Below are 14,223 nucleotides of genomic sequence, written 5' to 3'. Positions count from 1 at the left end.
AGACTTGTTTCCTAAAAGCATTCCTTCATTCTGCATTCCATTCTGGGTCAGCCTTAACCACAAAGTAGCAGGCTTTCTGCTCTCAGCTGCAGTATCAGTACCATTTTTGAGGGAAAAAGTCTCAACCCTTTTTCCTCCCTCTGGGATGACCACCTTGGTTCTCACAGGGCCAGCTTAAAAAGCAAAGCAAAGCAGCACACCATTCCAAGGAGTCTGGTGGTCCTCTTCCCTGCCCATGCCTGTCATGCTCGGCAGCTTAGCGCCTCACTGCGGGCCGCTGAGCAGGGCGAGACTTCCACTGCAGGTTGTCTGGGTCAAGCAGGGCGAGACTTCCACTGCAGGTTGTCTGGGTCTTGATTTCCGTACGAATCTTGCACAGCATTGCTATTGTAAATCCCAGCTCTCCCTCTAGGACACACTGACCAAAATATGCAACGTTTTTTGTTTTGTTTTGTTTTTGGTGGGAAGAGAGATTGTCCTGTGACTTCTGCCTGTTTCCTGAGGCCTGTGGAAATAAACCTTTATGTACTTAAAGTTATACAGAAAATAGAATAAAGTTAATACAAAAAAAAAGTAGTTTAAGGGCTGGGAATATGGGTCAGTAATAAGTAGAACATGTCCCTAGCATGAACGGTAAAACCCCAGATTCTAGCCTCAACAGAGCCAATAAATACATTAAAATCTTATGAATGAAGTGGCAGGGTAACACCTTTAATCTCAGAAGCAGGACAGTTTCTGACTTTAAGACCATCCTGGTCTACAGAGTGAGTGCCAGGGTAGCCAGGACTACACAGAGAAACCCTGTCTCAAACAAACAAAAATCATAAGACCAAATTATGCAGCTTCTGTCATTCACAGATGAGTGACAGTCTGAGCTGGAAGTTTGATTTGATTTGATGTCTTTGGTTAGGTTACAGGGTCTCATGTTATACCCCAAACTGCCTTGTAATTTACTTTGTAATTCCGGTGTCCTTTAACTCAAATCATTCCTCCTGCCTCAGCCTCGTGGATGCTAGGATGACAAACATTTGCTAGCACCCATCTTAGATGGTTCTCCCCCCCACACACACAGGGATTCTCTGTAGCTTTGGAGCTTGTCCTGGAACTAGCTCTTGTAGACCAGGCTGGTCTCGAACTCACAGAGATCCGCCTGCCTCTGCCTCTGCCTCTGCCTCTGCCTCTGCCTCTGCCTCTGCCTCTGCCTCTGCCTCCCGAGTGCTGGGATTAAAGGCCACCACCACCCAGCTTTAGATGGTTCTTTATACTCCAGAAGGACAATACAGAAATATGGGTGAAGCTGGGCGGTGGTGGCGCCTGCCAGAACTCAGGCAGTGATAGGCGGGTGGATCCAAGGCCAGATCTACAGAGTGAGTTCTAGGATAGGCTCCAAAGCTACAAGGAAACCCTGTCTTGGAAAAAAAAAAAAAGAAAGGAAGGAAGGAAGGGAGAGTTGGCACTTGGCCCCTAGTACCCAGTACTAAAAAAGATTAGCTGGTTTTTTCCTCCCCCAGGTTTATTTCTTCACCATATGCATGCAGTATCGTCTACTTGACCAGAACTGTGTGCTGTTTAATACTTTTTCATCTAACTACTAAACAGAAATGAAAATTTGAGTAGTGACCTTTAAATTGACTACTCCAGTAGGGACCTTTTCAAAGCATTTATGAGTTTTGTTCTGTACTTATCTCCAGGGTACAGTGTCTCATTGAGGAAGAGAAAATTCACTAATCCACCCTTCTGTCTATCCTCCTTCATTCTTATCTTCCTTTTCTTTCTTCCTTCTTGGTTTCCTTCCTGTAATCCATCCATATTTTCCTATTTTTATTTTTTTAATCTGAGATTGTGAGAAAGTATTTAGGTATTTCTAATGTTTAATTTGTGGGTAAACACTAGGCCTGCCTGACACAGTATTGTGTCTCCGGACATCATGTCACCTATGGTATTTAATGTCTCAGAAGATCCCAGTCATGAGAAGGATCTGATGCTGACACCCTCGTGTTCTGGTTCATTTAATTTATGTGTATGAGTGCATGCATGATTGTGCACCTCTTTTGTGCCTGGTGCTTGCAGAAGCTAGAGGAGGGTGTCTCATCCCCGTGGACTGAAGTTATAGGCAGTTGTAAGTTAGTATGTGGGTGCTTAGAATCTTAACAGGCATCCTCTGGAGGAACAGCCAGGTACTCTTAACCACTAAGCCATCTCTTCAGCCTTCTTAATTGGGATTGTTTAAGACTGTGGGACATCTAAAGTTATTTCTATTTTATGTTGTGATACCAATATAATGTGATATTTGGGAACAAAATGGTTATGGTTTAATAGTGATGTGTTTGTGTGTCAAGTTGACAAGGGGTCACTTGTACCAGTTACTTTTTTGTCAACAAAACTTGGGATCTGCTGAAATACAGAGGTGCTCAGGAAACTGAGAACTATGAGCTCAAGACTAACATGGTTTATATACACTTCCAAAACAAACCAAAATCATTATGGAAAGCTTTTATAAAATATCAAGAATGGGGCTGGCAAGATGGCTCAGTGGTTAAGAGCACTGACTGTTCTTCCAGAGGACCCGGGTTCAATTCCCACCATCCATATGGCAGCTTGCAGTTGTCTGTAACTCCAGTTCCAGAGAATGTGACATCGTTATACCAATGCGCATGAAGTAAAGTTTTAAATATCAATGAGCTAACAGAAATGAAAGTCTCTCTCTCTCTCTCCATATATATATATATATATATATATATGGAGAGAGAGAGAGAGAGAGAGAGAGAGAGAGAGATATCCTTTTTGCAATTTTATTCTATGGAAACTGTTGGTCGTTATAGCTAAAGTTTGAAGTTGGTGGTTAGTAGTTCCTAGTAAAATGGCATGAAATCTGTTTTTCCTATTCCTTAAGAATATCTTGATATCAAGATTGTACTAATTTATTTTATTTGTTGAGTGACTATATGGAGAGTCAAAAGAATGGTTGAAAATGAAAGAGGCACAGAAAACAATGCAGTTGCAGTGTGTTTCAGGCACTAATAATAAAAACAGCTGACTTAGCTCTTGAAAAGATGTGTTTAATTCCTCCATTTCTCCTGTACTGAAACAGCTCCTGGAAGTTCCTCTGCTTTCTACCGCATTATTTTTTTACTGCACATCCTCTGTAAACCTAAAGCTTTCTAGTTATCTGATGGATAAAACCCTTTTTCAAAATGTAGACATAGAGACATGTTTGTCTCAGTTGTGGAGTTGAAGCTTTCTAGTCCAATGTCTTTCTGGTGGCAGGCTACGTCATGCACATTTTCTTTACATATAAGTAAGTAAAAAAAAAGATCATATTGATAGACTGGGGTTGGGTATAGTGGTATACATCCGTAATCTCCGATACAGAAGAATAAGACGTTTAAGGCAAGCCCAAGCTACATAATGAATTAAAAATCGTCCTGGGCTTTGTGTGAAACTGTCTCACCCCCCCCCCCGTTGTAGTAATGATGTCATTGTGTTAACTCTAAGTGTACATATACACATAGAAATACACAGAAAAATCTAAGCTTTTTTGGTTTTGTTTTACAGGCTCTAGTAGCAAGTTTTAGAGCTAGTCCTTTGTTATAAATGAATTTTGTGTTGTTTCGAGTTTTTTCCTTGTGAATGCATTCATTTCTGCAAATAGGAGTAGATAAATAGGCATAAATTTAGACGTATAGATGTATTAAAATTTAAAGAACATCTGGTATTAATAAGGAAGAAAGAAGACAAAAATGTTTGTGTTCTTTCATTAAATCTCCAGCTAGTGCCAAGCAGAGGATCTCTGCACACATTTCATTGTTTTTCTGCAAGGAAAGTAGTGTGAAACACCCTTGTTAAGAGTAGAGATCTTGAGGGAATAGAAAGATTTCTCAGTGGTTAGGAGGACTAGGGTTCAGTTCCCACAACTATGTGATATTTATAGGTATCTGTAACTCCAGTTTCAGGGGTTCTGATGCATTTTTGACCACCTTGGGCACTAGGCATGCACATGGTACACATACATACACACAAGTGAAACATTCATACACAGATAATTTTTTTAAAGACTTGTTTATTTATATATTATGTATACAGTGTTCTGCCTGCATGTATGCCTGCAGGCCAGAAGAAGACACCAGATCTCATTACAGATGGTTGTGAACCACTGTATTGTTGCTGGGAGTTAAACTCAGGACCTTTGGAAGAGCATTCAGTGCTCTTAACCACTGAGACGTTTGTCCAGCCCCACACAGAAGTAAATACAAAAAGGGGAGAAATTAGGCCAGCTGGGTAGTTTGACAGGGACTTTCCAAGCCTGAAAACCAGGGTTTTATCGCATGGACCCATGTGGTCAAATGAAAGAACCGATCCCCCAAGTTGTCATCTGGCTTCCACACTCATGCTATAGTATTTTCTTTAGTGTGGCTCCAGGTAAGGGCATGAGGGAAAGACAGACACAGGACGACTCTTGTGGAGAAGCATCAGCGCCCTGTAGTTTAGCATGTTTGTATATGGTGGTAGACAGAGGCGTTACTACTACACAGTTTATTTTATTTTTTTATTTATTTATTTATTAAGGATTTCTGCCTCCTCCCCGCCACCGCCTCCCATTTCCCTACCCCTCCCCCGATCAAGTCCCCCTCCCTCGTCAGCCCAAAGAGCAATCAGGGTTCCCTGCCCTGTGGGAAGTCCAAGGACCACCCACCTCCATCCAGGTCTAGTAAGGTGAGCATCCAAACTGCCTAGGCTCCCACAGAGCCAGTACGTGCAGTGGGATCAAAAACTCATTGCCATTGATCTTGAGTTCTCAGTAGTCCTCATTGTCCGCTATGTTCAGCGAGTCCGGTTTTATCCCAGGCTTTTTCAGACCCAAGCCAGCTGGCCTTGGTGAGTTCCCAATAGAACATCCCCATTGTCTCAGTGTGTGGGTGTACCCCTCACGGTCCCGAGTTCCTTGCTTGTGCTCTCGCTCCCTCTGCTCCTGATTTGGACCATGAGATTTCTGTCCGGTGCTCCAATGTGGGTCTCTGTCTCTGTCTCCTTTCATCTCCTGATGAAGGTTAATATTCAGGAGGATGCCTATATGCTTTTCTTTGGGTTCTCCTTCTTATTTAGCTTCTCTAGGATCACTAATTATAGGCTCAGTGTCCTTTGTTTATGGCTAGAAACCAAATATGAGTGGCCTTATCATACAACAAAAGTATATGCTCAACTATGTTCATAGCAGCATTGTTTGTAATAGCCGGAACCTGGAAACAACCTAGATGCCCTTCAATGGAAGAATGGATGAAGAAAGTATGGAATATATACATATTAGAGTACTACTCAGCAGTAAAAAACAAGGACTTTGTGAATTTTGCGTGCAAATGAATGGAAATAGAAAACACTATCCTGAGTGAGGTAAGCCAGACCCAAAAAGAGGAACATGGGATGTATTACTACACAGTTTAATCAAGGGAGCAGGGCTTACAAACTGAATCGAGGAGATGGGCATAGCTAATTTTAGTAGGAGTAGTCTCTGAACGAGAGAGGTCTTCAAGCAGTAACTATCTAGGGGGAGTATACTGTGATGAACCTTCTCTGCAGATGGACCAGAGGAAGGCTTTGCTATTTTCTCCTGAGTATGAGGTTTTGGGCTCCTTGACATGGCTATATCCATGTCAACAAATACACATTCAGGCAGGACTTAACTTACTCAGGGCTTCCTATGGGTTTGCATGCACCACATGATGCGCGCAAAGTAAGTCAGTGGTTTTTATTTTTTTGTTTGTTTTTTTAAGCAATGTTACTGGGCATAGTGTGACACACTATGGCAGAAGTAAGGAGATCTCAGAGTTCAAGGCCAATTAAAGCTACATAATAAGCTCTAGCCAGCTAGGTCTGTGTAATGAAATCCTGTCTCAAAAATAAATAAATAAATAAACAAATAAATAAATGCTTTTTTTGTTTTGTTTTGTGAGGGTGGGCCTGGCAGGATAGGATGTGTGATTGGAGTGCATGTTGTGAAATTCCCAAATAGTCAGTAAAAAATGTTGTGTTGAAAAGGGCAATATTTAACTTAAGTGGCTTTAAAGGAGACTGTCTGCTAACAGAAGGTTTAGAGTCAGAGTGAGTGAAACCAAAGCACCATGAGCTTAGGGACAATAGGAAAATTGGAACTGTGGCTGAGGTAGGGTTGGTTAATGGCGTACTGTACTGACCAGTGAGGAGAAAATGTTCCTCCTGGAGACATGTGGAACAAGCAGCCCTGAATCACCTATTCAAGCATCAGGTTGACCCACGCATACAGATGAGGCAACAGTTAGAAAACAGATGAGTGACTCCACGCTGCCAATGTCAGGAAATGCTTTGAATGGTAAATAGAAGCCTAGTCCTTCTAATTACAAATTAGGATTTTTCTTTAGTTAGATATTCGGTGATAGCTGTGGTACAGGATACTCAAGAGTGAAGAGCTATATGTACTATTAATTGTTTTTAAAAAGGTAGTCAGAATCCTAGATGGTACAGCCTAGGCCTTTCTGTCCCTGAGCAGATGGCGTTGTAGCTCGCTCACTGTGGTGTTCTAAGACTACACTTAGCACTTTGTGGTTTCTAGGGTATCTGATAACATTACAACTACTGAAGATACAATTCCGCATCAGAATGAAGGCAGCTTTTCCATGAATCTTAATCATTTTCACCAAATGCATTGTCACCTTCCATCATTGAAGAATATGCAAAGCAAAAAAACAAACCTAGTTTAGTTTGTTTGGGAATCATCATTTAAAATTATGCCTTTTCTTGGTTATGTGTAAAATAACCAGAAAACGATTAAGTGTTTAATAGACAACGTAATAAAATTCTGTTTCAGATTTAAGTGTCTAATGTTTGCAGCTATGGTTTGTTAAAGGACAGCCCAGGAGACGCAGTGATCTTATATTTGTTTCAATATTAAGTGTCACACGAGCATTCTTTCAGTGTGAGTGCACGACTAGGTTATCAGTCATAATCCAGGGACAAGGTGAGTGGAGAAGCTTGTAGCCAAATGTAGGTATGATTGCAACACCTCTTAGCACTTGAAAAACTTTTCAGTTGACCTTCTTATTTAATTCCATTACATAACAGTAATTGCATTTATTGAAGGCAGTGTTTCTTACTAAAGGAAATGCTGATCTCAGTGATCTCAAGAGTAAGAGGGAAAGGGCTCTTTAATAATTCAGAGCCTTTACTACTTTTTACAATTCACTTGGTGCTATTGCCTTTCATGTCCCAAGTATCTTATAAATTGTTACCAAACAGTGGCATTTTAAGAAAAAATCATCTCTTTAACAGAATCTCACAAGGTATTCTGTGTAATAGCTTGTTTTAAATAGGTTGAAGAGGCTGGCTTTAACACAAGTGTCTCCTGTATTGAAGAATGGTTTGACATATTCTGCTGCTTAAATACCAAATGAATTCTGACACCTCTAATGAGATTATTAAAGTTAAGGATTTTTTTTTTCTCTTGACAGCATCAACAAAGAAAGTATTATTGATGTGGAAGGCATTGTGAGAAAAGTAAATCAGAAAATTGGAAGCTGTACACAGCAAGACGTTGAGTTACATGTCCAGAAGGTAACTCATTTTATAATACAGTGTTGTGAGGACTGGAGATACAGCTTATTATGCATGGTACTCTGGATTTGATCCCCGCACCACATAAAAAGAGTAAGAGAGGAACAGATAAGATTATGTATAGATTTGAGTAATTCTTAGACTGTTTTATATCAGATGTGTATGTTCTTAATAATTGATGTAGGTGAGCATAGTTATATACCTTTAATCCCAACACTTGGGAGTCAGAAGTAGGGCAGAACTCTGAGTTTGAGACCAGCCTCTCCTATATAATGAGATAAAACAACAATAAATTGTAGAATTCTGAGATTATGGTCATTACTGAATCAGTTTGTGCTGGGCCACTCACTTAATAGGAGAGAACCAACTCTTGGTTTCCACTCATGTGGTATGAGCATATATGCTCATATGTGTACACACATTCTTATTAATAAATGAATGAGTGATGTTTAAGTAATTTTCAAGACAAGGGATAGTTTCTTCCCTCCCTCAACCTTAAGGGATCTGAAACCAGAAAGAGCACATATACAGAGACCCCTTCCCACAGAATGAAGGGGTGGAGTACTTAGGAACAGGCGTAAGAAAGACAGGTTGGTAGATTCAGAGAGATCTGCACATCTGTACCCACTGATTTGGAAATGAAGAGTTAAATTTAATAGGAGTTAATTATTGTGAAACTCTGAGATACGGAAAGTCTTGTATTTTTGCTAAGCTAGCCTGACACATTACTTTGTTCTTTGTTGAGTCTAGTATAGAAGTTCATTATATTGACAAAAAAGGATTTGTCTTTTCTAGCTGACATGTTTTCCAGTACTCTAATAAAGAAAACTTAATGACTAAAACATACTTGAATTTTTAATACATGGGAGGATCCTAGCTCAATAACAGAACTTATATCTAGTATTAAAAGTGTCAGTCATAATAAAGCCTTAGGAATTTAGTGATAAGTTTTGCCATAATAATAAAGTATTTTACAAAGTATTAAATTATACCATAAGCAATTGACTGTACTCAACTAATAGTTACTGCTTGTATATACTGCTTGTACTGCTTTGTGCTAAGTACTATGTGAACCTGAACCCAATGAAGGTGAGGGTGAATTTCCACTGGTTATAAAAGTCATAGCTTTTTGATTCTCCAGTTTGGGGTTTGAAGGTCAAGATTGTATTAACCAAAGGAAGCCTAAAACTTGTGTGTAGGGAACTATGATAGATATTCTTCCTTTGAGTGTTGGTATAGTAAAGCCTCTGACACTTTCTGAATGCCAGGTGTTGTCCACAAACTGGGAGAATACAGCTTCCTTTTCTGAATTAATGAAGTAGAGGTGATTCCCCTTTGTGATTCACCAGACTTAGTAAATTCAGGTTGCAAGTGGTAAAGGTAATACGTTTTTGAGGGTGTTCAGAAATCACTATAATGTAAAATTAGCATGTGTGAGTATTGAGGTACTGGATAATGTAAAAGAGCATCCTCTGTGGCAGCTTCTGACCGGAACAGCAGGAAATGAGATGTGATGTTTGATGAAAGGAGACAATTGAGGGAGACAGCAAAGAATAAAGAAAGGAAGATGGGTGTAGCCTAGCTGGACTGAAGTTGATCATAGTGGTAGCAGTGGCTGTGGTAGCATAGCAACACCTATGTTACTGCTTTGGTTCTTGTGGCAGACCCCATTTTAATTGAAGCTTTGAGATTGATTTCCCTAATCACAGCTTTTGTTGATATAACTAGGCCTTGTTTATTACATTGGTGTGTACCTAGGGTTTATAAATATTTGTGTTATCTTAGTTGACTTCAAACAATCCATAGAGCCAACAATATTATTCCTGCTGGGTAGATTAAAAATGGATATCATTTATTTCATCAAATGGTTTCAGTTAAAGATGTATGCAAGCATCGTTCCATGTAGATTATCTTTTAAACAGAAGATAACAGGTTTTGATACTTAATATTTTTGGCAATTTCTCATTTTCAGATTTATGTGATCAGTTTGGCTGAACCTCGCCTGCCCTTGCAGCTGGATGATGCTGTTCGGCCTGAAGTGGAAGGTGAAGAGGTAAAGGTTATGCCACATGGGTCTAGATAAATTGTAACACTGGAAATCCAGTGCCCTCCTTGTACTAAGAGTACCTGTAAATTGACTTTAATTCCATTTTTATTTCAATTTACAGAGCTGAGGATAGAACTCATTGGTAGAGGGTTTATCTACAGTTCAGGAGGCCTGGGTTTAATTAAATTACTTTTTTTTATTTTAAGCATAGTTTTATTGACTCTTCAGAAATTTCACATCATGTACCCCAATCACATTCATTTTTCTGTCTCTCCATATCTGCCCTTCACCCTTGTATCATCCTCCCCAAAGGAAAACTTAAAAAAAAAATAATTATAATAAAATTTTTAAAATAAAAGTGTAAATAAGAATATTAATTAAAGCTGAGCATGATGGCACACGCCTTTAATCCCAGCACCCAGGAGGCAGAGGCAGGCAAATCTGTGAGTTCAAGACCAGCCTGGTCTTTTACAAAGTGACTTCCAGAACAGCCAAAGCTACACTACACAGAGAAACCATGTCTCAAAAAACCAAAAATAAAAAAGAAAGAAACAAAAAAAAAAAAATAGCAAAAGAACATTAATTGAAAAGACCAAAAACAAAACACAAAAAAAAGCAAGCAAACACCAAGGGGGGGGGATCACTCTTCGATATTTCCTGCCTTTGCATCACAAATAAATTAAATCAATTAAATTACCTTTACCATCAGCATATCTCAGACTTTTTTTGGTGTCCTGATCTGTTTTACAACTAGGGATGTAGCTCAGTGGTAGAGGCTTATCTAACAGACATCTGTCACAGAATCAAAAAGGAAAGAAAGTTCTTTTTAATTCTCTTAATAATATAGAAGATGCCCCCCCATAAGCTCTTATTTTGTTCGTATGTTAGTCTGTATTTATAGAATTAAGGTTTAAGGCAAAAATTTATTTATTAAAATGTTAATATGAAAGTATTGCGTGCTTGAATATATTTTAGATAAAATGTAAAAGTGACCAAAACATGCTTTGTATTTTCCAAAACAAAACTTTCCTGTTACAAGTGACATCATGTTAAATATGGACAAAGTTTGTATATGTCTGACCTCTTGTATATCTAGATTCCCATATGGTCCTTGGGTTCACAGTGTTGGGAAATTACCAATCATACAGCCTTTGCAAATTTCTTAGTAAATTCATGTGTGAGTGAGAATGAAAAGTAATTTAAAAAAAAAAATTAGCCCTATATAGTGGAGCACACCTTTAATCCCAGGCAGAAGCAGGTGTATCTCTTGAGTTTGAGGCTAACCTGTTATACAGAACACATTCCAGGACAGCCAGGTCTACACAGGGAAAGTCTGTCTTGAAAAAACAAAAACAAGGATCTGAAGAGATGACTCAGTGGTTAAGAGCGCTGCCTGCTCTTACAGAGGTCCTGAGTTCAATTTCCAGCAACCACAAGGTGGCCACAACCATCTGTAATGAGATCTGCCCTCTTCTGACCTGCAGGCATACATGCAGAGAAAACACTGTATACATAATAAGTTTTTAGAAAAAGAAAAAAAAATTTTTTGTGTGTTTTGTTTTTCGAGACAGGGTTTTTCTGTAGTTTGGAGCTTGCCCTGGAACTAGCTCTTGTAGACCAGGCTGGCCTTGAACTCACAGACATCCGCCTGCCTCTGCCTCCCGAGTGCTGGGATTAAAGGCAGGCGCCACCAACGCCCTGCAGAAAAAGAAAAATTTTGTAAAAAGGAAGAGAGAGAGAGATTGATTTGACTTCAGGGACTCCCTGAAAGTCTTGGAGGACCAAAGTCTTGGGGGACTGTTGGTGGTCCCTAGAGCACACATTTAAAAACTGTTGCTCTGTGTTATTCTTCCCGTTGGGTGTTAGCCAGGGCTTGCAGGTTAAATCCAGGAAGTAGTAAGAGTTCAGGTGGGGAATTCTGGTACCTCAGTAGTGAGCAAGTTTGGAGAAGGGAAAGAAAGCAATAATATTTTTGTTCTTTCTCATTTTACCATCTCTTTTGTCTTTGTTGTGTTTGAGTAGGAGGGTGGGTGCATGTGTATATATGGATGCAGAAGTTGATAGTGGGGTCTTCCATAATCACTCTTCACCTTATGCATTGAGATAGGGTATCTCACTTTGAACCCAGAGCTCACTGATGTAACAGCCATGGACAGTGAGGATTCAAAGTTCAGTATTCACCTTTATAACATACGCTTTACCCACTGAGCCATCTCTAGTCTAAGTCTCCCTCCCCTTCATTCCCTTCTCTCCTTTGTTGCTGTGTGTGAATGTTTAAGACAGAGCCTTACTATATAGTTTTGGCTAGCTTCAAAACCACAGAGATTCACCTGCCTCCGCTTCCTAAGTGCTGACATTAAAGGCATTCCTTACCATCCCCAGCATCATCTCTGCCTCTAACAGTAACTTTTCCCTGACATTCCTCTTACTGTGTTTATTCTCTTGACATAGTGATTTCCGTGTACAATATTAACATACACACCGCTCACTGAAAGGATACATAGCTTCTAAGAGTAGGGTATATGGTATCCATGTGTGTCCTTCAAAATACTGGTTAAAATATGTTTTTCTCCCTCCCCCCCCCTTTTTTTTCTTTTTTAGGAAGGAAGAGCTACTGTTAACCAGGATACAAGATTAGACAACAGAGTCATTGATCTTAGGGTATGCCTCATTTGTTTGTTGATATGGTTATGCCAACACTGAGTTGGGTGGGAATGCCTTAAAGCTAATTGCATATGTATGAGTATCATGATACAAGACATAGTGTACCTCTCTAGCTGACCTTTTCCCCAGAAAGCTGCCAGGAGCAGGTAAGCACTAGTTCGCAGGATACTGACTTTTGTTTGTTCGAAAATAACAGATGATTATAATGCCAATGTTGGGGTGGCTCCCAGGTGATGTCTCTTTTGTGCAGACTTAGTAAGCAAGTGGAAATGCAATCATTAAATCACTACAAGGAGTAAAAGAAATTGTATACAATTTAGCACAACCAGGTAGAGACAGCAGTTGTTATTTTGAAGTCACTTTCGTGGTTTACACTGTCGTCTCATGGGACTTCTCTTTCCTTTTTGGTTTGGTTGCAAGTGAAAGAGTTCAGTGGTTTCATCACTGGTTTGTCATCTTTCTTTCTTAATGTTTGACCACATCTTCCTTCTTAAGTGTTCTGTCTCCTGCTCAGGTTCTTTGCTGCCCTGAGTTCTTTCTGACTTTGATTCTTCTGCAATTGTGTATCCTTGTAATGTTTACTTAACACTTCTTCAATTTGCTTTCTATCTTTTTTTTTTTAACCTCCATTTTAACTTATGTTGATTTTCCATGTATTTTGGCCATAAGAGTTAGATATATTGTATTTACCCATACTGTTTATTCATTGTTGTTACTGGTTTATACTACAGTTTGGCCCAGAACAATTTTGTCTGTGGTGATCTAATTTAAGTGCATTGTACCCAGGGAGTTTTGCTAAGTGCCATGGCACAGGCCTATGACCACAGCTATTTGAAAGACCAAGACAGGATCCCTGAAACACAGGATTTGGCACACATGGTTGTGCACACCAGTAATCCCCATCATTCAAGAGGTTGTGGCAGGAAAGCTCAAAGTCAGCTTGGATTACATAGGCAATTAGAGGTCAACTGTAGCTACAGTAATGAGACTTTGGCTCAAAAACAAACAAAAGAAAAAGCATTTGGAGGCCATCTTGGATGGAAAAGAAGGGTGGAAAGATTTTCATATTAACATCCAGATGATTTTTCTTGAAAAGTTGGAGATCTTAGCAGTATTGGGGTCATTCTGGCCAAATAAAGTACTAGGTGGACTATATGCCCCTTGTGTTATCCTATACTTACTTCATTCGTGTTATTTGTCTGATTTTTTTTTAATATTTGTTTATTTATTTATTATGTATACAATATTCTGTGTGTATGCCTGCAGGCCAGAAGAGGGCACCAGACCCCATTACAGATGGTTGTGAGCCACCATGTGGTTGCTGGGAATTGAACTCAGGACCTTTGGAAGAGCAGGCAATGCTCTTAACCTCTGAGCCATCTCTCCAGCCCTTATTTGTCTGATTCTTACAAACACCTTTTTTTCATGTGAAAGTGGTCTGCATATGCATATGTGCATAGTCCCATGTATGGAGGTACATGTATAAAAGTGTGTGTGTGCGCGTACATCTCTGTTTTGGGATCCAAGGTGGTTTCCGAGGTCTTTTTCCGCTCTTTATATTGAGGTGGGGTCTTGTACTGAACCCAGAGTTCAGTGTTTGGGGCTAGGTTCTTGTGTTGTTCCAGGTTCTTGTGTTGAAACCTCCATAGTGCTGTGATTATAAGCAGGTCACCACACCCGTTTGCCTTTTTATGTGGGTACTAGCGATCTAAACCCTTGTCCTCACATTTGCATGGGCCATCTTAAGTATTTTGTGGAGGGTCAGGGGAGGGTAGGCATGTGCCGTGGTGCACGCATGGAAGTCAGAGGACAACTTGTGGGAGTTGGTTCTTTCCTTAAACCATGTGGTTTCCAGAGATCAAACTCAAATCATTAGGCTTAGCAGCAAGCATCTCTTCTGACTGAGCCATCTCACCAGCCCCTAGTATTTT

The 14,223-nt window shown here is 39.8% G+C and overlaps 1 protein-coding gene across 1 annotated transcript in view; it reads left to right on the top strand.

The window, feature by feature from the left end:
* Dars1 (aspartyl-tRNA synthetase 1) overlaps nt 1-14,223 on the top strand; it is a 63,493-nt gene that overhangs the window by 26,858 nt on the left and 22,412 nt on the right. Inside the window, exons 5-7 of the mRNA XM_041648396.1 lie at nt 7,479-7,581; nt 9,554-9,634; nt 12,230-12,289. Coding sequence (XP_041504330.1) covers nt 7,479-7,581; nt 9,554-9,634; nt 12,230-12,289 — 244 coding nt within the window. The remainder of the gene's footprint in view (nt 1-7,478; nt 7,582-9,553; nt 9,635-12,229; nt 12,290-14,223) is intronic.

This window comes from Microtus oregoni, unplaced genomic scaffold, assembly GCF_018167655.1.
Source record: "Microtus oregoni isolate MIOR12 unplaced genomic scaffold, Mior012 000003F_ref0000135, whole genome shotgun sequence".
Lineage (NCBI taxonomy): Eukaryota > Metazoa > Chordata > Mammalia > Rodentia > Cricetidae > Microtus > Microtus oregoni.
The sequence above is the reverse complement of the archived record's forward strand: the minus strand, read 5'-3'. Positions and strand labels throughout refer to the sequence as shown.